The sequence below is a fragment of the Eschscholzia californica genome, unplaced genomic scaffold, assembly GCF_041429995.1.
Source record: "Eschscholzia californica isolate CP2 unplaced genomic scaffold, dmEscCali1.0.p SCAF_2, whole genome shotgun sequence".
NCBI lineage: Eukaryota > Viridiplantae > Streptophyta > Magnoliopsida > Ranunculales > Papaveraceae > Eschscholzia > Eschscholzia californica.
Window position 1 is genome coordinate 21,485,999 of NW_028238309.1, and position 27,407 is coordinate 21,513,405.

Below are 27,407 nucleotides of genomic sequence, written 5' to 3' on the forward strand. Positions count from 1 at the left end.
GATTCTGAATCAATCCCCATAATTCATCTCTACCAATCAGGTACTAACTATGAAAGATTACTTCTTTTATTACATTCAGTTCTTGATTTATTATTGTCTAATCATGTATTTCGATTAATTGCAGGAGAATAAACTACCCATTTGATGAATTAGGGGTTCAATCTTGAGACTCTGGGTTGATTGATTTAAGATCAGAAAAGATGAAGATGGTAAATTAGAAGATGAAGAAACAGAGTAAACCTTTATTAAAGGAGAGAAGAAAGGAGAGAGAGAGAGACAGGGAGAGAAGAAAGGAGAGAGATTTTTTTTATGTTGAAGGTCGCCGGCCGGAAAATTTTCCGGCCAGCAACCTTCGTCGGAGAAGAAAGAGGTGAGGTGGAGAGACATGTGTGGTGGAGAGGGAAGTGAGGTGGAGAGAGATATTTACTAATTAAGTTTATTTTGAAAATATATTAATGGGAGGGGTAGTTATGGCATTTAGATGAAAATAGGGGCCAAATTTGATTTCACAGACAACAGGGGGCCTTAAAGGAAACTGGTCACAAAATAGGGGGCCAAATAGGAATTAACTCTATTGTTAATAACCCAAAATCCAGCACTAACTCATATTTTCTTTCCAAGTTCAACAAAAAAAAAAAAAAAAAAAAATTCAACAAAAAAAAAAAAAAAAAAAAAAAACTCATATTTTCTTTCCTTTCAACAAAAAAAACATATTTTCTTTTTTCTTTTACTTTCTTTATCTCATTAAAAAAAACCCATATTTTCTTTATTTTTATCTAAACAATTTGTGAGACATTTACCATTTAATTCTGGTCTAATCGGTCAAATAAATCTTCCTCAATAGATTTCCCTTCCTTATTTTTATTTTAGTTTATTTTAAACTTTTTAAATTTTTTGAATCAAACTCCATTTATAGGCCAAAAGGCAATGAGAATTACATCATGAAACTGAAAAACAAAAGACACAACCAATAACAGCCACACATGTTAAGTTATGCTCACTTGGAGTGCCTCTAGAGCTGTCTGATCTAACTAGTGGACTGTTTTTTTCTGGTGCAGTCTCCACGTCCATATGTGGGTCGTTCGAAGAAGAATGAGGTGGAGAGACATGTGTGGTTGAGAGGGATGTGAGGTGGAAGTGAGGTGGAGAGAGATATTTACTAATTAAGTTTATTTTGAAAATATATTAATGGGAGGGGTAGTTATGGCATTTAGATGAAAATAGGGGGCCAAATTTGATTTCACAGACAACAGGGGGCCTTAAAGGAAACTGGTCACAAAATAGGGGGCCAAATAGGAATTAACTCTATTGTTAATAACCCAAAATCCAGCACTAACTCATATTTTCTTTCCAAGTTCAACAAAAAAAAAAAAAAAAAAATTCAACAAAAAAACAAAAAAAAAAAAAAAACTCATATTTTCTTTCCTTTCAACAAAAAAAACATATTTTCTTTTTTCTTTTACTTTCTTTATCTCATTAAAAAAAAACCCATATTTTCTTTATTTTTATCTAAACAATTTGTGAGACATTTACCATTTAATTCTGGTCTAATCGGTCAAATAAATCTTCCTCAATAGATTTCCCTTCCTTATTTTTATTTTAGTTTATTTTAAACTTTTTAAATTTTTTGAATCAAACTCCATTTATAGGCCAAAAGGCAATGAGAATTACATCATGAAACTGAAAAACAAAAGACACAACCAATAACAGCCACACATGTTAAGTTATGCTCACTTGGAGTGCCTCTAGAGCTGTCTGATCTAACTAGTGGACTGTTTTTTTCTGGTGCAGTCTCCACGTCCATATGTGGGTCGTTCTATAACCGCTGCTTCTTCCACCTCTTCTCGCCGTCGACCGTCGGTGTGCAGTTCTCTGTTCTATGTCTCTTCTTCTTCAGCCGGAATCTGGGTTGCAAATCGAGCCCCCGCCCCCCTGAATGGGATAACATTGAACTCCTTTTATTTTGGTTGTACCTTGCCCATCATGAATTCTTGTATATCATTGTCGGTGGTTACTTCCAATAATTGCAGCAACTTGATTCTTCTTCTACAAAGTGTTAAGATGTGTCCCAAGAAATCACAACCTCTATAGTTTACGGATTGAACTTTTAGGATAAACTTTGGGCTGTGATTGGTTTCGGTTCATCGGTGGAGAGAGTTGTAAGTTGGTGAAGAACTTCCAATGGTTTTCCGTGATCAAACACTCGATCCTGTAGAAATACGAAAATAACAAAAAAAATCCTAAGATCAACAAAAACAAGCCCTAGAGACCAACAAATAAAATAACCTTTATTTAGAAACGAAGTAAAGGAATTCGGCGAAGGGAGGACCCTTCACCGGAGAAGCAATGAAGTTCCTTTGAAGGTTTACTTAGGAAAAGCGGTTATGGAGAGAGAGGAGAGAGATTGATTTTTGCCGCTTGGGGAGATAGCCCACTCTCACCCCATAATTTTTTTCAATATTCTCTCTACTTTGTTAGGTTTGCTATTTGAATGATGATGTTTTTCTGAACTTTTTAATTGAATTCTTACCTCTGTGTTCTCAAAATATACAATTTTTTGATTTGTAGTTCGATCCTCTTCTTTTTTTTGCAATTCTATGAGTTTAATCACTATTCATCATTTCCGACAACTTTAGTATGATTTTTCCGATTATAGCTAGGAGAAAAGAATTTATGGTTTTGCTTGAGAATGGAGAGAAAATAGTAGAAGGATTACAATGAAATTTTGTTTGGTTTTTATTTTTTTTTTTGTTAAGGAATTTTTCTTTGGTGTTTGGTTGCTACTTTGAATAAATGGTTATGGTCTTTCTTGATCTTAGTTTTTGTTGAATAGGTGGTAAATTCACCAAGCTGGAATTTTTTTTGAGAATCTTTAATTTCCCAACCACAAGTTCATATACTTTTTTTTGTTTAGAAGGGACCTAGTTTAAATGGGCCGACAGGTTGAAAACTTAGTCTAACCAAACTATCCCAGGTCATGTGCATGACCCGTATGAAGGTCGAGTCAAGTTTGGGACGAGTGACAAAATACAAAACTACATACTATTACTATATTTATTACTTGACATAATTATAGTTAATTGTTGTTATGTCATTACCCATATTATCACTTTTAATTATACTAGTGTCAGTGTGTGAGTATGACTGTCACTGTATTGTTTTTTCATTATTTAATTTTGATTTTTTTTCCTATTAATATTATTTTTTGAGATAAATTAGAATTTTATTCATAGAAGGATTACAAACCAACAAATTACATGGTTTTGATAGTTTTGACTCCTATGAGTACAACATAGATTTACTAAAGTAAATAATAACATGAAATTCACAAAAACAAAGACAACATGAAGGAAAATGAGTACAAGATTGCAAAAATAAAATAAAGAGGTCCACAAGGTCACAAATTAAGGATCCTAAAGATCACGAAGGAGACTCTAAAGGTCGTGAATTTTATTGTACATAAATATATGTAATCAGGACTTGTGCTCTGATTCTCGAGTAAGTTGAAGCCTTTTTTGCTGTTGTTGTATATGTTACCACCGACATATCTATCGGGAAAACTAGTTTGGTAATTTCGGTGTTGATTTAATAAAGTTTTATCATCTTCTTCTTCTTCAACTTACTGATTCTGAATCGAATACCCACAATTCTAGAAACACCTAGATTAAAAGTCCTCTTTTGCCTTGAGAATCTGAACTTCGCATACAAAGAGAGAGAGACAGGGAGAAAAAAAAATTAATGGTGTCCAATATGTGGACAACTGTTTTTTTTTTATACGAACAACTATTTTCGAGCCCGGTGCCAGTCAATTATGCTTGACTTAGTTGACTTTGATTTAATAAGGGGACAACTCCATAAAGTCTTAAATACTAACAGTTACTAAGTTGTAGACCATTAACAAAATAATAGGTCAAAATTGAAAACCTAAGTTGTCTTCTTCTTCCTTCTTCTTAGTCTTATTCTTGTACTGCTGCTAAAAGTATAGTTTCTACCGCTTCCTATTGTTTTTTATCAAACCCTAGATGAACGAAGAAGATAAACCTCATCAATCTCCACTTCCCTAATTTTTTAGTAAACTATAGTTTCTACCACTTCTCTTTGTTTTTTAGTGAACTATAGTTTCTACTGCTTCCTTTTGTTTTTTAATCAAACCCTAGATGGGTTTTAATCAAACCCTATATTGATGAGGTAAAACTCTAACTTTTTTAATTTTATTTTGTATTTTCGTTTGGGTAGTTTGAAAGAATACAAAACGATTTCAAGGCGAAAAATCGAAGTGAAGAAGAAATTCCCAGAATTTCGTGGGAAATCTACGAAAATATGCTAAATTTTCGTGGCAAGTTTCCTTCTGTCTTGCCAAATTTTCGTAGGAAATCTACGAAATTGGCAAGTCAGATTTTTTTTTTTTTACAAAAACTCAGAAATTAAGATTTCTCGTGTTTTGTCGATTTCCCGCGAAGCACGAGCAACTCTACTTGTTTGAAAAAAATCTAGGGTTTGAAATTTTTGATTTCTAGGTTTTAAAAGTTTAGCGGGTTTTAGGGTTTTTAAATCTGATCTTTCTGGTTAGGAATATCCTTCAACAATTCCCTACTCTTTGTTTGATGTCATAATCTTCTCCAAAAAAATTCTCTCTCTAGAATTTTGGGTTGATGATGAAGATGAAGTAGTAGAAGAAGACCAAACTTACATTCTGGTTAGGAATATCCTTCAACAATTCTCTTCCCTTTGTTTGATGTCATAATCTTCTCCAAAAAAAATTCTCTCTCTGGATTTTGGGTTGACGATGAAGATGAAGTAGTAGAAGAAGACCAAACTTATTTAGGATTTATGAGAAAAGAGGGAGGTGTTAAAATAATACATCTAATTCCAAGAGGACTTGAGTGAAAATAATAGAGAGTTGTCCCCTTAGATACTGGTGTCCATATAAAAAAATTACTAATTATTTTGGTTGTCCATATAAGAAAAACAGTTGTCCACGTATTGGCCACCAAATTAATTTTCCATCCAGCCATTACAATTACAGCAAAAATAGATGATATTCGAACCTAGACCCGAAAGCAATACAAGGAAAAAAGAAATTCCGGCGAAGGATTGACCATTCGCCGGAGGAAATACAAGATCTAAAACCGTTTTGTTTACTTTCTGTGAAAGTAGTTTATGTGAAAGTTGATCCTATTAATATTGCTATTACCGTTATCATTATCAATTGTAATTGCTGTTACCACTTTTAATGAACATATGATTTCAATAGTCTTAATTTTTGGGAGATATTTTCTTCTCTAAATCTACACTAGAAGTCCAAACATATGTCTATGAAAGTTTAAATTTATTAAAGTCCATGGACTTTTTTTAATTGAGTGTCTCGTATATTTATAGTCTCTCAAATGTCTAGATTTGAATGCCTCAAATATTTTAATTAAATGCTCCAAACATTCATAGACTTTATAACGTCCACAAAAATTTTCATCTACCACTACCACCAAATTTCATAAGCAATGTTTCCCCAAGATGAATAACTTTAAAGAATGAGAGCATGAAAAAGTTTAGTAACAAAAATTATTCAATAGTTGTTGGATTGGGTTCAAAGGGGCTTCTAACTAATATAGAAGCCATAAAGGGTGGTCTAATAATTATAATTTATTATTAGTGGTGGAAGGAGGGTTACTTTTAACAGTTCAATATCCTTCTATTTTTGGATCTCTATAATGTGCCTCACCTTTTGACAGATTTATGGCAGGTTATGTTGTTAGAGAAACTTACTCCTTTCCACTGTTCACCTTCTGTCAACACACACATGCCATTATCCTCTTCTGTTTTCTTTTCCTTTTCTCTTCCCACCCACCCACCACCATCTCCTTCCCATTAAGATCACAAACCTATTTCATCTCTTTTTGTTCTGAACCAATGAATCCACTTCTAATACCAACTATGTTTTTTTTTTGTTCAATAATACCAACTATGTTAGATTGGCAACCATTTTCTTTTTAAAATAAGTACTATTTCTTAGGCTCAACTTTATTTTGCCACAAAAAAAGAAAAATCAATGAATACCATTAGCTGCTTTTAGCCCCCCCTCCCAGCTCTCTATTGTCTATATGTAAGTGATTTATCAGATTTATTTATTTTGACATAGTTTTTCGCTGATTTAATTCGGTCTCTACACGTTTGCGAGGTTTAGTAGTCTTAAAGTTATTACCATATTTAGCTAACTAAGTTACCAGTTATCAGATTTTCAGCGCACTTTAAATTTACTTTGTGAACCAAACGTTTTCGAAATCAATTTTAAAATGATCAGGGTAATATTTTTTACGAAAAAAAGTGTCATATTTGGGTAGAGCAAGGGGTTTGTCTCTGATTCGAATTCACAGCAAAGCATTTTTTTGATTTCTTTGTGAAGCTATTGCTTTAAGGTCGGTTTAGTTAAGAGGCCCAAACGTTTCCTCACTCTCTCGGAGCATACCTCTTTTTGGTGAACCAGCTTCGTAGTATTTGTTCTGCCTGATTTCCTCACTCTCTCGGAGCATACCTCTTTTTGGTGAACCAGCTTCGTAGTATTTGTTCTGCCTGATTATTCTCGTATAGATTTCCTGTAGATCTCTTATGCGTCTATCTGCATTCCGACGGATCAAATTCTGCATTTATTAGTCAAAAATATGCTCCAATCTTGTACTTAATATGCGTGCCTGAATGAGGCACTTTCCTTATGCAACATGTACCTCGCTAAGCTTAGGCCGGTGTTATTCGTAGTTGTCCAATAAATACAATGGTTAGCTATTTCCTTTGGATCATGGCGATAACTCCCAAATTTTCTGTTTTTACTGGTCTTCACCCTCATAGTTTGGATGGACTTTTACCTCCGTCCATGGCGTAGTAATTGTAGCATCTTGGGGACTACTAAAGGAACCTACGTTGAGTTGAGAACCACAAGAGGAACCTATGTTAACCTAGAAAAGCCCTTCACTGACGTCGTTTTTGTTGGTGATTTCATTTGTTCCAACGTCGGTGGAAGAGCTTACTTAGTATTAGGTCCTGCCTCTGTGTCACCTTCATCTTTTCTTTTTTACTTTTTTTGCTTTTTTTTCCCTTTTTTCTCTAATAGGTTTTGGAAGATGAATCCTACACCAATGTTTTGATCAAGCCTGATGACAACTCCGTTCGATCCTTCTGGAGTTATTGGTTTCCTTCTTGCATGAGGGGGTCTTTCACTTCGTTATTTATTTCTCCTTCTCTTCTCTGTACTCTGTAATTCTTTCTGTAATAGAACACTGCTTTATTGTTGGCAATACTCTTCTGGGTGTAATTTCTTCTATAATAGAATCTTAGTGATAAACCGAGGAAATATGTTGTTGTTCTTTACTTTTATTCGTTCTCTATTTTACTGTCGTTTTTACGTTTTAATGCACTTTCGGTCTACCATGGCTTTCAAACCATTAACTAATAGCTCTGCCCTGTTTATTTGAGCCAAAGAATTCTATTCTAACAACTAGAACCTTTGAAAAGAGACTTTTGCTCTGACCAAGGACAGAGCTTTATAAACAAAGTTATGCTCAATTATAACTTATAATCCGGAAGCTCTGATCTAACCCTTTGAGTTCTAAGCTGGGCATTCATGTCTGACTTCTAATCCCCGACCTTGAAGTTCTGATTTTTCAGGACGAACTTTAAGACGCCATTGAACCTTTGAATTAAAAGCTGTGTTCAGTCTCTTATCAATGTTCCCTAACTCGGCCCTTTGATTGACTTACATAACCTAGTTCTCAAACGAAAGGCGTTAAAAGTTAGTGAAGATTAAACCAGTAAGTCGTTTCATAGGATCTTGAACAGCGCTCCTCTCGCAGAGGTCCGCTGATACACCTGTAAATAAGACAATATATTGCTCATGCCAGCAAGGCAGGGTTTTTCGAAGTTCATTGCCATTAAGTTCATTGGGTTGGGTCTTTTTCACAGGCTTTTGGTGTCTGGTTGAACAGCTGTTGGCTTTATTCGTGCCTGGCAGAGCAAAGCTTTATCGTGGTCTTGTTATGGCCTAAATGTTCCATCATCAAACTGCAGGCCATTATCGTGGCCTGGTTATGGTTTGTTTTTTCCATCGTTAGACTAGCAAAACTTTTTTGTTGCCTGATTATAGTTTGATAGTTCCATCATTAGACTAGCCGGACTTGTTCGTGGCATGGTGGTCTAATTGTTCAATCGTCAGACTAGCAAAGTTTTTCATGGCCTGGTTATGGCTACTGTTCCATTGTTGGACTTACAGGGCTTTATCGTGGCCTGGTTATGGCTTGTTTGTTCCATCATCAGACTGACAGGGTTTTATAGTTGTCTGGTTATGGTCAGACTATTCCATCGTCCGACTAGTAGGGCTTAATCATGGTCTGGTTAATTATGGCCCTATTGTTCCATAATTAGACTAGCAGGGTTTTCTTGTGGCCTCCACATGACCTGTTTGTTTTACCATCAGACTGGCAGGGTTTTATCGTGGCTCGGTTATGACCTGACTATTCTATTGGCAGGCTAGCACGACTTTATTGTGGCCTGGTTATGCCCTGACGGCTGCATCGTCAGACTAGTAGGCCAGGCCTTTATGTCGGTTTAGTTTACCTGACTGTTTCAGCGTCAAACTAGCAGGGACTTTATTGTGCCCTAGTTATGGCCCAGTTTCCATCGTCAGACTAGCAAAGCTTTATCATGGGTTGCCTGGATAGCTGAGAACACATTTACGTTAAGCTAACGGGGTTTTCTCTGTGCCTGAAAACATATTAGATTACAAAAAGATATGTAGAACAAACACAAATTTAAAACTAACGAACTCAAATCAATCAGGATCTTCGTCCCCAATTTTCTTCCTTGGCCGGAGATGTGGTGGGTGCTCATTGGTCGAGGCACCCACTTCTCCTTTATAGGTCAATATTATAGATGTCCAAGATATTCTAGACTAATTCTAACTAAATGCAAAGGACTTTTGAGTTTCCAAATAATATAACACAAGTAACTACTATATAATAACAATATGACTTAATATTCTAGTTTTAGTGCATATAAAAATGTAAAAATTCTTCATTTGATCTCCCTACCATTATATTCAACCAACTGTAGTTAACTCTAATTTAGTTTAGTTCAAATTCCAATAACTTATTAAGACTATTTATATGAATGTTGTATCTTTTACATCACTATCTTATATTTATTTACATGTAAACAAATGTCAGATGAGTTGGCAAAGTCTATCGCCTTTGAGGGAAGTGATCTTTCCTGTCCGTGTGGTCGCTGTTCCCATCAATAGGTGAATTAGTCAGACAACTCGATCTACAGACATGTTGTAGAGGAATTGATCGAAAAATTCATGGAAGAAATCGATGTGGCAAAAAATAAAGACAAACGACTGAAACTGCAAAAACCGAAACTACGGGTGTCGGAATGGACGAAATTATGAACGTCGATGCAAAATAACGTTCCGACATTCCTTGTTACTAACGCCACAATCGGCCCACCGTAGGGGTTAAATTTCATCGCTTAGGCATTCAAAACGAACTTTTAGTAGGTTTTCAACCATTTTTAGTGTGCTTCCCCTTATGAAGTATTCTTTACATGGATTTCTATTTTCCTGAGATTTGCATCTTATTTTGTTAGAAGTTGTTAGTTCGAATGTGAATAAGTTTTGGGAACAATGCTATACAAAGGGATCCAGTAGTTGTTAATTCATTCAGTTTTATCAATAAAAATTCAGTAGTTTCCTTACTCTTTTTGTGAGTTTTCAATTTTTCTATATTTTGGACATAGATCTAAAGCTTTTCCGAGTTTTCTGCCGCGTAAAGACATCATTGTGACAGTTTGGAAATGGTTCACTTTCCACTTCAAAATAATAGAAACTTACCCGATAACAATCATTTTAGGAAGAAAAGCAAAATATATTTTGGCGATTTATTTGTCATCGATGAGACCCGAATAGTTACTTATCCATTTATGGGCCATCTGCGGGTGGAGTAGGTATTAGCTTTCGCAGTAGGCTCATGTGACTTCAGTAAATGAGAGAACAAATATCTGTGCATAAAATAAAGGTTTTCTGTATCTACCTTTAGTCGATTACATATAAAACTTAAATGAGCAAGGAATTACCAACTTAATAATATCAATAGTTCGATTTCGACAAATGGGGATAGTTAAATTAAAATGCATAACATACCGTTCACAGAAGTGATTCCAACTGTTTCATTTCTGGATCCAAGTTCTTAGGTTCGGAATCTTCGTCCGAGATCATATAAGCATCTGCAATTGCCTTCCCTTTATCTAGCACAGGAGATGGAACAGTCTGGAGGAGCCTGCAGGATTAATTTCCATTAGAACCTTTAGTTAATTTCATGTCTACTTAAATTATGATCTTAGTAGAGAAACTTGAGAAATTCAATTTGATAACCAAACCAGAACTACTAGTAGATTACCAATTTTCACCAGTTTACCTATCCAAAGAAATTAAAGCGACACCGATCTTCGCTCTCATTGATTCAGGTGAAGCTCCTTGATCATTCCTTGAAGCTCGTAGAAACAGAGAATCAAGATCCTCTAAAGCTCTACAGAACATAAACATGTTAGAAACTGGTACGAGATTCAGTCTTACAAGTGGTTTGCCTAATAGCTATGAGTCATCTCTCAGTTTCATGACTTCATCCATCATTATAAGAAAATATCATCTTATTAATAGCAGTGTTTCAACTATTACCTGAGGCATTGATCAACATCTGTGAAAGCATCTTTACCCTTGCCATCATCAAAGGCATACTGAGCTACCTACAATTTCAGAGGTAATTTTGTTAAACTATGAGGAACTCAGGTACATAAGAAATCCCATGAAGCCAACCACATGCTTAAGAATATTAGTGCAATGAGAATCTACAATTAAGATCACTGACAAAATTAAAGCCTTTGTTAGTTCATTGATTTCTATGCACCAGCTTAGTAGATGCTTAAGTGTGCTAAGAATTCTGATAAGCGAGTGAAATTCCTGAACCATTCGATGAATCTTAAGCACCAGCACATACAGTGACATGGATTAGAGTTGGGGGGCCGGTGCCAACTTTAAACAGGCCCTTCATATGACAATATCAAAGCCAAAGTCTATTGAGTTGCACTAATATTAAAGGGAGAGAGAGAAAAAGAGAGAGAGAGAGAGAGAGAGAGAGAGCCTACACATACTTATATACCAAGGGGGTTTCTTTGGTTTTAAGTTTATAACAGTATGAGACTTAAATTTTTAGCTCCCACTCAACTTAATCATCTATCCGTATTAAATTCGATAGTTCGAACATCAATATCTCATTCATTAGTGGTTAGATTTAAGAAATTCTTCGCTCTAAACTTAGGAGCTCGACGAGAGGAACACAACGATATGTAATACTAAGCAATTAGATGAGTGTAGTTCACTCAAACCTACAAAAAACATCACAGCTAGTACCGATTCAACTTTATATTTAAAAGGGCCCCTATGTGGTGGGGTCCCACTGCGAGCACACGGCTCGCACCTCCCACCACACGCCACTGAGTAGATATACTCTTTATAGTTCATAGTACTCATCACCCAAAAAACCTAAATGAAGCACTCATATCATAATGTAATATAACATCTAGCGTTTTGACCAGTTTCAAATTCAATGGTTAACAAGTTTGAACTTTGAAGAATAATGTGATTATTTTATTGTATGATTTACCAATTGAATCTTGTGCTCTGAAACCATGTCATAAACTTATAACTCCTCATTCCCCCATTTCCACACATAAGAATGAGATTACATAAGCAGGTTCACTGGTCTAGAAAAGTTCAACTTACTGCTCGTATATTTACACGGAGTGATGCTGCTGGGCCAGAACGCAACAAAGATCTACATGTTGCATATTGTGGTTGCTCAGCTTCCAAAGTTTTCGCTACAGGGAAATAAAGTTTTTAGAAATAGAAAATGTAAGTACGAAATCCAAATCTAATGCGTATGGGTGAAATTTAGAAATACAGATCCTCATGAATCATGCAACTTTAGTATCTTGAGTTAGAAGTTGCAAGAAGAAGAAAGGAGAGATATCATCAACTGGCAAGAGGAAAAAAAAAACTAAAACAAACACCTCCACAGTTTGCAAGAATAATTGTTTGTTCAAACAGAGAAAAAGAAACATTTGGTTGCATACTGAAGTTTAAGAGTGCCAAATCAGTGGAGTAGAATAAGAAATGATCAGTGATTGAGACACAAACTCATACTTGACTTAATATTCCCTTGTCAGACGAATAACCATATTTTAAAATGGGACACGCACAACATTTCAACCTTGGGTTATGTGGGTAACACTAGTAAAGAGAAGTTCCGCTACGTCTATATCAAAGATAATGCAAAATCTGTGCTTGTAGAGGTGAGTCCTGACACCAACTTAAGTCTCTAAGGAAAGTTAATAAAGACTTTCGGCCACATTTGGAGATGTCATAACTCTATAGGAAAAACTAAAAGCTCACAGAATTTGACAGACACATAAGATTAGATTCACACACAATAGGAAAGTAATGTTTCATAGTGTTGTAAGTACAAAATAGTAAGAAAAAAACAGCAATTATTTCCAAAGTAATGAATTAGAGAAACAAAAGAGAAATGAATTACCCAAGTCTCTAAATTGTGATTGGGTCAAGATAACAGCAGGTACATATACCTCTAAAGGATCAAGCTTTTTCCTGATCAATTTACCAAGAATCGGAAGATAATAAAAATGTGAACTTTAAGGTATAACAGTTGCAATACCACCCAATATTCCTATAATTTCCATACAATAATGGAAATGGGTTTTTACCTCTTAACATATTTATCAAGATATCCATCAGCAATTGCATCTGTTGAGAAATGGGTCAAATTCAAATGCTAATAATCTCAAAACCCCAAAGAAAGAAGAGAGAGAGAGAGAGAGAGAGAGAGAGAGAGAGAGAGAGTACGTTTAGGGGAGGAAGAGAGACAGTGGAAGAGGAGGATGGCGATGGTGACAGATCGTCTGCTTTCAGTCTTGATAATGGGGGAAGATGCGCAATTTACTCGACAAGGGGCACGTTTAGTACTAATTGGTGCTGCCAAACGAGGGTTAGGATTGAAAATGATGGTGCTCCTGCTGTTGCATATTTGGGAACTGATAGAAGTAGTAATCGCCATTGCCGAGAGAGCATGACATGCTTTTGTTATTGTTTGCTACAATACAATTAATAGAAGGCTTGGTGGAGAGAGAAAGTGAGAAGAATCCCATCGTAGGTTTTCTCCTCTTTTTCTGTAGTCTTATCCATTTCTCTAAGATATTTCAGCCCAATTATTTTGCCCCTTCCTGGGTTGGCAATACCTGGTTATGTGAAAAGGGTCCACTATGTGACCTTAACCCGAAAAAGGCCCGGAAGCTTATCGGATCGGATATAGGCATATTCATATCCGGTATTCGATAATTATCCGACGGATATTATATACCAGTATCCGAATCCGATAATATTAACGGATATCGAATAGTCAAAACAAAAAGAAAATTTGGTTTAAATTTTTAATTATTAGATTTAAATAATAAATCTCAATCATATATTTTATATATTATTATTAATAGTTTTTTATATTACTTATCAGATACGAATATTTATTAGATCGGATGTTGGTGTATCCTTATCCGATAAGGAATACCCGTATCCGATATCTGAAATCTAGGATATTTTTAAAAAGTTCGAATGCGGCTACGAATTGGATGTCGAATATTCGGATCTCTACTAACCGGCTTAACCCGAGCCTACAGGTCCGTGTTATTGGTTTGAGATATATGATATGTTTCTCCGTTGTCTATTTTTTTTTTATGAGATATATTAGAAGCAAACCACTACTATATTCTTACAAAGACTACTGACTTAAATCGGAAAGAAAAGATGGTAGTACATTCCATACTTTTTTCTGACAATTATTTCTACCCCATTTAGCTAGAGCATCTGCTTTGGAGTTGCATTCTCTGGGAGCGTAAGTGAAAATGATGTTTGTGAACTGGTTCTTAAGATCTAGAGATTTTGAGAGGATATGTCTGGACTGCCAGTGTAAACCGTCACTCTGATCATTGATGTATCTGATGATGTTTTGATTATCGCTTTCGATGTGAACATGTTTGATTTGAAGTTGGATTGCCCATAAGATGCCGTAGTGAATAGCTAAACTTTCACATTCTTCTGAATTTTGTCATCTGATTGTATCTGCAACTGCTATGATAAAATTTGCGTCTTCATCATGGATAATACACCCTATTCCAGCTGGTTCCGTAAGTTGTATAAAAGAGGAATCTACATTTATTTTGAGAAATGGTGTCGATGGAGGTCTCCATTGTTGATGTCGTGGTTTTTTCCTGCATTTATTTGTTAGTAATGTTTCAATTTTGAGGGGCGTGGTAGACATATTGTTGATTCGGTTGATCATCTGTATTGGTGATTGTTTTGAAGAGTTAAAGCAATTCTCGCACCTAGCTTTCCAGATAAACCATAAGATTTTTGCATATAAAGAAGTAATTTCCTCATCTAATTGTTTCCATTGCTGAATCCATTGCTTTACTGTAGTTAATTGTTCAGATCTTACCTGAAAGTGGAACCATATCGCTCTGGCATAGTTACAGTGTAACATCACATGGTCTAGAGTTTCTGATGTAAATTGTTGCGGAAGCGTAAAAGTAATGGAATCCACCATTATTAATAAACTAAACTAACGAAATAAAACTGATAAAATAACGATAAATAATAAACTTGATTAATAATAAACTTGGTTGATAATATTCTCTGATCTGAATAACAAGGACAGACCTGACTTCCTTTGATAGGAACTTAGAAACTTCTAGATAGACTCAAATTAGGATTCCTAAATATCAAAGATACTCAAATATAGAAACTTCTAAACCTAGACTGAGTAGGAAATACTAAAACATGGAAACTCCTAAACTCTAACCCTAATGGACTCGGCCATGAGGTCCTCTAACTAGTTCGGTCGTGAGGCCCATCTTGATGGTCTCCATCATACTCCCCGACCGAGAACGAACTTGCCCTCAAGTGAGACTCAACAATGCAATCCTTAATTCTCACTTCGAGCGAACGGTGCATTGGGGTCGAAGGACACCCACTTGGACGAAATCATTAGCTTCAATCTCATAGTGCAAAGAATCTTGCAAAAATAAATGTAGGAAAGAAACTTCCAACAAATTGCAACATCTCCCGTCATCTTTTAATTTGATGAAGAAGACCACAAACACCACATAATATTTTATGGAAAAATCAACCTTGAATTTGATGAAGGTGGACGGCTCAAGGTATGGATCGGTCGAAACCGAGCAGTGGTGTGGGTAGTCGGATGATGTGAGACGAGGTAGTGGTGTAAGGATTTAAACCCTTATACTAGTGTTTATAGCGGAAATAAGACATCTAATGTCTACACTAGTATCCCCAGGATCACATGCAAAACTAGTAATTAAACTAATGGAAATAGTAGATTACCTTAATCGCTTTTCCCTCGAACTAGTTGAATTGATTAAAGAAGACCAAGAGCTTCAAGTGTAGCTCCTCTACTTGGGACACGAGCAATCAATTTGATCTCCCACCTTGTTGTATAGCTAGCACACCAATGGTGGTTGGAAAGAAGAACACCTTCTTCTTTGACTAGATAGATAGTTAATGGGAATTAGCTCACTTTCTCCTCTCTACTTGATGTGGTAGAGTAAGAAAGCTTAGAGAGAAATTCCACACCTTATTCTCTACCCTAAGAGTGTTTATATAGAACCCTAATAAGAATCCACCTCCTTTTAGGTTTCCTAAAACACCCTTTAGAATAAGATTTAGGGAAATAGTCGAAAATAGCAACTATTGGTATTTTCTCAATTCCCTAAGGAGATGACGTCCAAACCCAGCCAAAATTGACAGATTTAATTTTCATAACATAAGGAAACGTCCCTCCAAAAATCAGCCCAATCCGAGCCCTAAAAGTGCCCGAATCGGCCTAGGCCCAAAAACCCTGTTTTTGGCCTTTTTGTACTATCTTTGCCTAATTCCTTTTTAGGCCTATGAGATATATTTATGGGACACTCCCATGATTATATCTCACTCCCACTAGTCATATTCTAGATCAATTTGTCACTCTTATGTGTAACCCGTTGTAGGATCCGATCGAAGTTAGCCGCGAATTAATTCGTAATTCGACGATCGTAGTTGGTCTCTAGCTACAACTCTACGATCCCTAAATCAATCGGACTTGATGATCTTCCACATTAATTGTCCTATCCGACAGATTGTTCGCATTGCCATCTTGGACGAAGGACATCTCCTTCAACTCCTTCAGACTCCCACTTGGACTTAGAACAAGTGCAATGCCTCGATTCCCGTGTCAATTTAGTATCCCATCTGATACGTCACGTCATTCAGACTTTCTTGATATCCGAGTACAACTGTAAAAGACAAACGATTAACTTTTAATCCGTTTGAGCGCGACCACGCATTTTCAGTTGCTACTCATCAAGTGGCCTTGAGACACTTTGTACCTAATGTGATTAGGGTGACACAATCCATTATTGCGCTCCCACTTAACTTCATGTCTATCCTGTCCTTCCCAATATCCGTCTTTATAACCTCCTTTTACGGCGCGGCGTTTAACGGAACCAAAGTCGGGCATTCCTTACATAAGATGAGTGGAGCACTCATGTTTTGAGGAATCTCTCCAATTGTCTTTATGAGAAGTATTGACGTTCATCACGAGTGATGTACTTCTCATTTGAGGGTTATCCAGTGTGTAAACCTTTTACACACCCACGTAGTCGAATAGAATATACTATTCCTATAGCCCATGAAACTGCGCTATCCCATCGACTCCCGTGCTAGTCTTCGTGAGTCATTGTTGTCCATGCAATGACCTGGACCAGGGTTTTTGATAATAAATATTCCAAGTTCACTTAATAGGGTTTCATTCATCAGATCACGTATCTGACAAACCTATTCGGAATGTTTTATCATCAATGGACTGTCGTTTAAACACTAAACCAAATTTAGACGACTTGTGAAATAACTCTATTATTTCTGATAACGAGAGTTGTAAATCCGAGCCTCTTCCGTAAAACTCTTTTTACCCACTCAGTTTTACTCGTCGAGGTTTATTCCAAATTTACCTCATGCCTTAGACTGTGTATGAATCTCATACTATGTCTTAGGTGACAGTTTAGTTTGACTACGTATGTAGTCCGTTTTAAACCTTGCTAATTATCAATTAATTTGAAGACCGTTATCTTCAACCTTGATAATTTTTAGTAACTTTTACTAGAGTTAAGGCTTTTAATTCTTTATGTAGTATTTGCAACAGTTCCCGGCTTAAAACACTTTTAGCCTACTTTCCTTCCATGTCTGAAAGTTTGCTACGATGATATGTTCAACTTTTGTACTACTTCATCCTTTAGCCTTCTAGGATGTTTCTAAGTAGTGTTTCGGTTTTCAAATCCGAATTTGGATGTTTAAATGCTAATCATATCCAATATGATTGACTTTATGTATTCGAACATAAATCTCTCTCTCATGCTTGTTTGCTACATCGGTGTCTTTTCAAACTCCGATTTAGCAACGCTCTTAGTCATGAGTTTTGGGTCGAAATTCTTTTAGACTTTCCGAGTCTTAGATTTTCTGTTTCGGATCTCAAGCATCTCAGCGTACTGAGTCTCTCTAATTCTATCATCCTTTTGATCTATGCTTATAGATCTTCAGATGCCCAAAATGGCATTTTATCCTTTTGTATGTGGTCCTTTATTGAGTCAGTTCGTTACTGTTATACAACATCTTATGTCGTACTCAATCTTTTGTATGCACTCTGCATACGGACCCGGAAGGTTTGTTTCTCCCACTTACCTTCTTGAAACTCGTGATTCAAGATTATCTTCATTCCTCAGGAATCAAACTTCTTTGATTGCCTTTTTGAATCGAAGATTCTAACTCTTGCGTGCTTTTAATCCGTCGATAGATTTCTGAAGCATGCCTATGGACATAACTTGATTGGAAGAATCTTATTCTTCTTGTCTAGTTTCGGGAAACATGAATGTTTCCATCCTTCTCAGTTTTCTACTTTGGAAAACCAATTTAGGTCTTCTGTTGACTTAAATTATCAAGCTTCATGTCTTGACGAGATATGGATTCCACGATGATTTTGGCTTCTAGCCAAAATCTAGAGTCAGTTTCCGTTTCTGCGCAGGTCTTTTATCTCTTCAGAAATAACCTTTATTTTCTGAGTCTTTAAGATTTTATTTTGACCTTTCTAGGGCTTTTGAACAACAATTTGGAATTTTCTCAACTACTTTGAGATATTTCTTTAGAGACACTTTCACTCGCTTTGAGAGTTCTCCTGCGAATGACATTCGCTTTTGTGCGGTGGGTTTACAAGATCATATCTTTAACCTTTCCTTTTTTCGAGGAGCCGCAGTTTGTTGCTCTTGGTCGAATTTAATCGTCCTGTACAAGTTTCATGATTGTTCTTCATGACCCTCCATGATTTTTCTCATGATCGAATTAAATCGACTTGTACTTTTCTCCCACTTATTCTTGTAATAATTAGTGCTTTTCTCCCAGACTACTAGGTGTGCTAATTATTAGAAGAATACTATCATGAGCAACAAACACTTTGTTCTCTTGATTGGTTATGGAAGACGCCCAAATTTTTTTCAAAAAGAAATTGCGTCAGATATTAGCTAGTTTTGTAACGCTTTTACAAATTTAGCTTTAGACGGAATTTTGGTAGTTTTGTGAGAAGCTATGTCTAGACTAATGGATTTTGGAGGATAGAGTTTGATTCGTGTTCTTCATCTTAATCCTTTTGGACATTCCAAATATGGATAGGTTAGAAGTACGTTTGAAGATCAATCTCTGTTTCTGACTCAAGACTTTCTTTCTTGTCAGTTTGATTCATGTTTTGGTTATAGTGGACTTGTTGTCCTTATCCCTTTCGGATTGGGATGAACCTATCTTATAGGTTTTTGACCAAGTTTAGAATCTTTTGGTATAGTTTGTTAAATTTAGCACTTATTAACATCTCAATTTAGAAATAAAGTTCTTTATTGATTCTCCGTAATACTTAGTACAGAGATGATGTTAAAAACTAGAAAAACTATTAATCTAGAATAGTGCTTAAAGTAGACTTCGATCCCTTTCAGCATCCTTAGCAGTCGAGGCTTCTGCTCCCTCTTGGATCTTGTCTTCTTTAGCCAAATACTCAGTTCCCAGCTGCGCCTGTACATTCACAATGATAGGGAAATTTTAGGTATCATATACCAAGGTTTGGGAATTTTACAGCATTTGATAAGTTAACTGTTTATACCTGAATTGGAAGCCACTGTTCCATTCTTCTTGTCCTCCAAGAACTTAGGGCAGTTTCTTTTCCAGTGGCCCTTGCCATCACAGTAGAAACATTTGGTGTCAGGAGGAAGACCTTTGTCTTTAGGTTTGGCAACTCGTTTGCTTTTACCTTTTGACGCGGTTTTCTTCTTCTGTTTTCCACCTTTCTTGAACCCTTTGTCCTTTTGTACCATAAGAACGTCCTTCTTAGTCTCCACTATAGCGACGTCCTTTTCGGCTGTTAGAAGCATAGAATGAAGTTCCTCCAACGTTTTATCCCATCCATTCATGTTGTAGTTCATCTTAAACTGATTAAAACCACTATGGAGGGAGTGAAGGATAGTGTCGGTAGCCGTCTGTTGGCTATAAGGGAAACCTAGTTTAGCCAGCTTGCCCATGAGCCTGATCATTTGACGAACATGAGGCCCAACTGGTTTTCCCTTTTCAAGGCGCATGTCCATAATTGCTTTAGAGGTTTCAAACCTCTCCAATCTCGACTGTTTTTGGAACATTTCCCGAAGTTGTCGCATCATGGAGTAAGCATCCATGTCTATGAACTGCTCTTGCAGAGTCGGTTCCATGGTTGCTAGCATTAAGCAAGTTACAAGCTCTGCCTTTATCCGCACACTTCCTTCTTCATCTATCTCTTCTTTAGTCGAATTATCATCCAATACAGGAATTGGAGTTTCTAGTACATGTTGCTTTCCTTCCATCCTGAGAACTATTCCCAGGTTCCTCTCCCAGTCAAGGAAGTTGTGCTCATTCAGCTTCTCCTTGTCGAGAAGTGAGCGGAAGTTGAAAATATCTTTTGTCATCTTTGAACTACATAAAAGAAATGGTTAAGTTTTAAAACTCATTATCGTTTTTGAAAAAACTTAGTTTTCCCACATTATTCAATAAAGTCGTCCCCGATTGAATAAGTGGTTCCAAGATCCCACTTCTTCGGAGTGAAGCGGACTTTGGCCCTGCCCTCCACTTCCGTCGTCCTAGGTGAGTGAACTACTTCACTGATCATACCCTTATGACTCTTGGTTGATAGATAGTCATTGATGAATGGCTAATCTATCCTTTTGCCTCGAGTATCCAAGACTCTCTTGCTGATCTCGTTGAGTAGAACCATTTAGACGTGTATGCCTCTTCTATAGACCTACCCGCATTGTCCCAAGGTAGAGGAGGTACTCTGCTTTGACCGACCCACCTTCCTCGAACAAGGGCGCAACGAGTGTCTTAATCTGGATAGGCGATTACTCAAGATTACTTTTGGGGACTTTTACGCTAGTCTGGCGTTTGTTATAGTGAACTATTTAGCCTAACTAACATCCACGACATAAAGCGTAAATAAGTAAGTAAATGCGCGCGAGAAAGTAAATCAAGCAGACATGGATCCTAGTATGGCCCCTAACCTAGAAGATCTAATCTCCTTCGGTTTTCTTCTTGTTTCGCCTTTTGGTTTGTCTTAGATCGCCATCTTTGAACCTCCATTGATTTCTCCCACTCGCCTTTAGATTTCATCCTCGAGTTTCTTCAATGGACTCATAGACCCTAAACTTTAATTACAAGACTCTAACGATTCGCAGATCGTATAAACTTGAAATTAAAATTAATTACAAAGTATGCACCCATCAGTGCTTAAAATAAGAATAAGGAAATAAATCTATGGCCATACTAGTTTCCCGCATTCACATCACATGCAATCATATAATATATCAAGGCTAAGAATTATATATGCATGATTATCTTGGGAGATACTTTTGTTGACATCACATGTCACATTGCGGACCTTAAGTCTAAATTCGAAGAATTCAACTAATGGTGCTTTCCGGTTTTATGTTTTATGATTAAAATCATCTTTTAGAAAAACTCCGTTTTGGGCTCGAGAAAGCCCGGGTCAATTTCGGAAAAAATATTGGTTCGATTCTTAATGATTTCATAAATCAATTTAAAGAGAAATCCGTTTTGGGCTCTTGGATGGCACGGATTGATTTTGGAATTATTTGGTTGGAATCGGAAAATTTTTTTGGCAAAAACTCCAACTCGAATGATGGTCCCTTTTCGTGGTCCGAAAAGCCTCGAAAAAGCCCGGGACAAGTCCTAGACAAGTCCAGGCCCAAGCCCAAAAAGGGCTCGGACAAGGTCCGGACATAGCACGGCCCATAGGGCCGGCATGTCCTGGCCGAGGCCTATCAAGGCCTGGTCTCGTCCTGGCCGGAGCCAGGACGCTAGTCCATGTACCAGACGCGTTCTAGACGTGTCTGGTACTGGACCGGACCAGCACTAGGTGTCTCGGACTAGTCCGAGACACCCAGAACCTCCCAGACGCGTCTCCAAGACGCGTCTGGTCGAGTGCTCTGGACGCGTCCTAGACGCGTCCAGGAAGCTCCCTCGCAGCTGCTGGTCGCGTCCCAACAGCTGCTCTGGACGCGTCTCCAAGACGCGTCCAGAAGCTTCTGTTGCAGCTGCTGGTCGCGTCCTAGACGCGTCTCAGCAGCTGCTCTGGACGCGTCCAGAGGACGCATCCAGGAGCTTCTGACCGGCCAGGAAGCTTCCTGGCCGGACACTAGGGTTTCTCCAAAAACCCTAGTTTCCAAATTTTTTTTTTCTTATGCAACTCTAAGTTGCTATTTTCCAATTTTAAAGCTTTTCTAAAATTTTGAAATTCTTTTTAGAACACTTCTAAAATTTTTCAAAACTTTTAGAAACTTTTAAAATTTTCCAAATTTGTTTTGGGAGTTTCCTAAACTCAAAATAACTCCTTTTAGAACACTTCTAAAATTTTTCAAATTTTTTTGTTTTTCAAAAGTTTCCAAAACTTAAAAACAACTCTTAATCAAACCAATTTTGGATCAAAATCTAGGTTTTTGAAACTTTTCAAATAATAATTATGAAATCAATTTGAAAAATCTTTGAATCCAATTCAAAATTAATCAAATTTTATGTTTAAAACCTTTTTAAACATAACTATCAACTTAATCAAGCATAGATTAGTTTGAAATTCAATCAAATTGAGTCTTTTAAAAACCTTAATCATCAATTTGATTCTCAATTTGAAATTCATTGAATCCCATTCAATAATATCAATTGTGAGTTTAAATAATTTTAAAACACTTTTAAAATACTTTTATAAACCTAATTTATCAAACTATCAATCATATCTAATATGAACTAGTTCGATTCTTAGCAACAACTAGTTCATTGCAAGAGGCTCTGACGCCACTGTAAGGATTTAAACCCTTATACTAGTGTTTATAGCGGAAATAAGACATCTAATGTCTACACTAGTATCCCCAGGATCACATGCAAAACTAGTGATTAAACTACTGGAGATAGTAGATTACCTTAATCGCTTTTCCCTCGAACTAGTTGAATTGATTAAAGAAGACCAAGAGCTTCAAGTGTAGCTCCTCTACTTGGGACACGAGCAATCAATTTGATCTCCCACCTTGTTGTATAGCTAGCACACCAATGGTGGTTGGAAAGAAGAACACCTTCTTCTTTGACTAGATAGATAGTTAATGGGAATTAGCTCACTTTCTCCTCTCTACTTGATGTGGTAGAGTAAGAAAGCTTAGAGAGAAATTCCACACCTTATTCTCTGCCCTAAGAGTGTTTATATAGAACCCTAATAAGAATCCACCTCCTTTTAGGTTTCCTAAAACACCCTTTAGAATAAGATTTAGGGAAATAGTCGAAAATAGCAACTATTGGTATTTTCTCAATTCCCTAAGGAGATGACGTCCAAACCCAGCCAAAATTGGCAGATTTAATTTTCATAACATAAGGAAACGTCCCTCCAAAATCAGCCCAATCCGAGCCCTAAAAGTGCCCGAATCGGCCTAGGCCCAAAAACCCTGTTTTTGGCCTTTTTGTACTATCTTTGCCTAATTCCTTTTTAGGCCTATGAGATATATTTATGGGACACTCCCATTATTATATCTCACTCCCACTAGTCATATTCTAGATCAATTTGTCACTCTTATGTGTAACCCGTTGTAGGATCCGATCGAAGTTAGCCGCGAATTAATTCGTAATTCGACGATCGTAGTTGGTCTCTAGCTACAACTCTACGATCCCTAAATCAATCGTACTTGATGATCTTCCACATCAATTGTCCTATCCGACAGATTGTTCGCATTGCCATCTTGGTCGAAGGACATCTCCTTCAACTCCTTCAAGTGGAGGTGGTGTAATGGGTTTGGGTATTTGATTGCCGAAAGGAGGTGCATGGGTTGCATGGGGTGGTAGGGTTGTATGGGTTGTTTTGGTTGCATGGAGTGCTTGGGTTTCCACGTGAGGTCCGTGGTGGTAGCAACCAGTTGGGTTGATGAAGGTGGTTGTGAGTGGTTTTGTAGTGTGACAAGGGTTGGAGATAGAATGGATGAAAGGTGGTGGTGAGGTGCCGAAGATGGTATAAGAGGTGATGTGGGACATAATTGATGTGGAAAATTTTTATGATTCGAAACGAGGATGTCTTCTTCCGGAATCGCATATGGATCAAATAATTCGGCTAGACATGGATGCTTCCTATCACAACTAGGGTGTAGGTCTAACGAAGGAAAATTACTTTTTTCTTCCTCCTCCGTTATTGACTGAATTTTGTTTTTTTTTTCCAGAACTTCTCCTTCAGTATATTCGATCTTAGTGATTGAAGTAACTTCGGAGAACTGTCTTCTTGATGCAATTTTCGTTTCGACACATGACAAATACTCATCGAAAGGAAGAAAACCAAACCTGAGGATGCTTTTCAACGTCGTCCAATCGTCTATGAATTGTTTACCTTGGTCAATGAGTCTCCATTGCATTGCATTGAAATCTTCGTAGATTCTTTCGGACATATGTTGTTCAACCAAAAAAACCTTATCTTTGTCATGAACTTCTTGATTTTTGAACCAATCTTCCATGCGTTGAATCCAGAAATTTATATGGAATTGACCTTCGAAGAGTGGAATTTTAGAAATTTGATGAATTTTTCTTTCATCCTTCCGATCCATATAAAATTGAATTGTATCTCTAATTGGATCTCAACATAAACGTGAAAATTTTTTCCAACATTCAAGAGGAGATGTATCCATCGATATTTTTATTGTATTATATATTTTTTTTTTCTTTGTGAGAAAAAAAAATTCCAGAATTTTGATGGCTCTGAATACCACTTGATGTAGACGCAGCGGAATTAAAATATGAACAATAAAATAAAGGAAGAACTGTAAAGAAAACGATAAATAAACTAAAACTTAATTAACTTCAATGGTTTTTCTCTTCAATCTGTGAAGAATAAACAAGACTGGACTCCCTTTTATAGATTACTAGACTTTCCTAGATTGACACAAACTGGTCTTTCCTAAATATTAGAAACACTAAATTAATGTAACTTCCTAAACTAAGATTCATTATGAATCTTCCATAAAATAACAACTTCCTAAACCTAGCTAATCTGGCCGACTAGGCCGTGGGCACGCGTGGACGTGGGCCCACGCGATATGCGCCTGCATCAGTTTCATTGTCATCACAGTTTATACAAGTGTATACGTTACCAATATCTATTTTACTGGTAGAATATGGTCTTTGCTAAAGGGACCTGTCTCTAGTCTATTGAGAGATAATTAGTAAATGCACGTAGTTAGTAGAGGGACATTGGCCAGTTTAATAGTAGACGGTTTTCCAAAAAAACTAAAAGGAAAATGGTTGTTTGAGTCAATAAATTATTCATAATAACTAAAAAAAGCAAGTAATTCTTTCATCAACTCAAACTTGCCAAAATAGTATAGGATATGATACACAAGGTTTAAAATAATATGGGTAATTATTAATGAGGTCATTTTTTAATTTATTTGTTAAAAAAATACCCTTCTACATTAAAAGTCAATTTCTCTAAAAAACACTCGGAAATTTCCAGGGTTCTTCTTCTGAGATCGTGATCGTCATTATCATCTTCGTCAGATTTTCTTCGCCATCCTCTTCATCTTCTCCACCATCATCTTCTTCACTATCATCTTCTTTGTCAATGTGATGTTCAAATATTTTTCACACGATGTATCAACAGTGATGAAGCAAATTGACTCAGATCTGCAAATATTTTTGTGTTAAAAGTTCAAACTGGTTCAATTTACATATTTGAGGGAGGATTATGAAGCAAACTTTCCTATAGATCTGGCGTTCCAACTCAAACCTAAAAGAACAATTAATTTGCAAAATATGGAAATTGCAAGATTAGGTGGTAAGATTGTTGTTGATGATGAGAAGTATAGTTACTTTCGGCAAACAAAGAGGAAAGAGAATAAAGGGCTATTTTATTGAGATGGGTCCCCTGATCATCCAAGCTCCTGCTAATGGCGAAAGGGCATGAATGGTGGCAACCATTTAGGTAGACAAAAGTTTGTTCGATATATATGAGCCAAAGGGGTTGGTAGAAATTCGGTCCACACATACTGTTATCAGTACATATGAAGAGACCATAGCTACTCAAATGTATGAAGTCATAAATTCTGTAATGGATATAATTTAGGAGTTTTTTTTTCTTATGTTGAACTTCCTTTTTGGTTCTTGATCCAGCAAATATATCCCTCAGCGCATTTGGTTGGATCATTTTTAAAAGTGACTTCTTTCCATTGGGTATAAATAATCGATATGTTTTATAATTGAGTTATTTCCCAAATAGCCCCCAACTTTGTGACCGACTTCCTGCCTAGCCCCCTACATTATCAAAAATACCCAGATGGCCACCTTTTTTAGATTGCGTTATAACCCCGTTAACTAGTCATCACCTCTCTCTGCCACCTCATCATATTCACCGGCGAAGGTCGTCGTCCGACCAATTTTCCGGCTGGCAACCTTTAAACACAAAAATCCATTAATGGCGTCTTCTTCTCCTCTCCCAATCACAAACCCTCAAACCACCGGCCAATCTCAACCGCCGATAGCCACTCTTGCTTTCCGTGCATTCATTAATCGTTTCGATGATACTATTCGTAACGCCCTCTCTCAACGCCGTCCGTGGTCGGAGATCGTCGATCGGACTGCCTTCACTCGACTGACTTCTCTCTCTGATGTTGTTTCTCGCGCTAGCAAGAACTTTACCTACTTTATTCGTATCTAGGGTTTCCCTTAGAGTCTATCTCATATTTAAGATAAAAGGAAGTTTCTATGTTCAAAGATATTTCGTAGATATCTTGTTGAGGTGATAGATCTTTGGGGAGATACTTTCTCTTTGGAGACTCTTGAAGCCCGAACTTCCTTAAACACTTAAGATCTGTAATCGACTAGGATCCTTTATGGAGATTCCGGGATTGAGTCGGTAAGCCCGCAACGCTGTCCTGCGTCCCCAGTTTAGGGCGTGAAGTAGAGGCTTAGCTTACGTGGACCCCCCTCATTCCTTTAGAGATTCCAGGGCTGATCTGTCTGTGCCGACGGTGAAACAGGGTTGTTACCTCTTAGTTTATCTCAGCCGACCTCCCAGTTAGGGGTGTAGATGGCGGAGCGTTGAGCGCTTTAGCTGTTCTGCTGCCTTGAGCCGGGTTGACCCGTTGGACTTCAGGTCAGTTCTTGACTTCCAAACGCCAATCAACGTCTAGACAATTTATGCATTATCAAGTTCCATGAAAGATGCAGCTGCAACAAAGTTGCTACATGCGAGCAGTGAACATCGCACTTACAAGAAAGATCTAATTGTTCAGGTCAGTGAACTTGTAGTACTTTGTTTTACTCAAATGTTCCTTGCTTTTTATTTTTTGGAATTTCTCACTTACATATTAAAAAAATATACATGGAGCAGAAAATATAAGTAAAATAAGATTATCAAATTCAGTTTCTTATCTAGCATATCAATGAAAATAATGATCCGCCGAAAACGAAAACAAAAAGAAGAAAAAACTAAAATATTTTAATTTATTCGTTTGAAATTGTTTCTTACAAATTATATTTGCTATATAACGGATTACTTTATTGAGAAAGGAAACCAAACATGAATATGCATAGATATCCTTGAATTTGTTCTGATGATGCTTCAGCTGAAAGAGCCTTCTGTCTTATTACGTTGCCTGAA

General features: G+C 36.9%; 1 protein-coding gene across 6 annotated transcripts; it reads right to left on the minus strand.

Moving 5' to 3' along the window:
• Nucleotides 1-7,376: 7,376 nt before the first annotated feature.
• Nucleotides 7,377-13,332, minus strand: LOC147556881 (uncharacterized). Of its 6 annotated transcripts, XR_015233634.1 has the most exons (9): nt 12,959-13,332; nt 12,820-12,859; nt 12,633-12,703; nt 11,822-11,916; nt 10,718-10,785; nt 10,458-10,568; nt 10,184-10,319; nt 8,602-8,748; nt 7,664-7,857 (listed from the first exon to the last, which is right to left on the minus strand). XR_015233634.1 is itself a non-coding variant. In XM_086657852.1 (8 exons), exons 1-7 carry the CDS (start codon nt 13,167-13,169, stop codon nt 10,187-10,189), a joined length of 729 nt encoding a protein of 242 aa, XP_086513978.1. In that variant the 5' UTR covers nt 13,170-13,332; the 3' UTR covers nt 7,377-8,705; nt 10,184-10,186. The 6 variants fall into 6 exon arrangements, 5 of the variants coding, with proteins under 5 accessions (XP_086513978.1, XP_086513979.1, XP_086513977.1 ...); XM_086657852.1 differs by having other exon boundaries at nt 7,377-8,705; XM_086657853.1 differs by lacking the exons at nt 7,664-7,857; nt 8,602-8,748 and adding an exon at nt 9,043-9,267.
• Nucleotides 13,333-27,407: the final 14,075 nt, after the last annotated feature.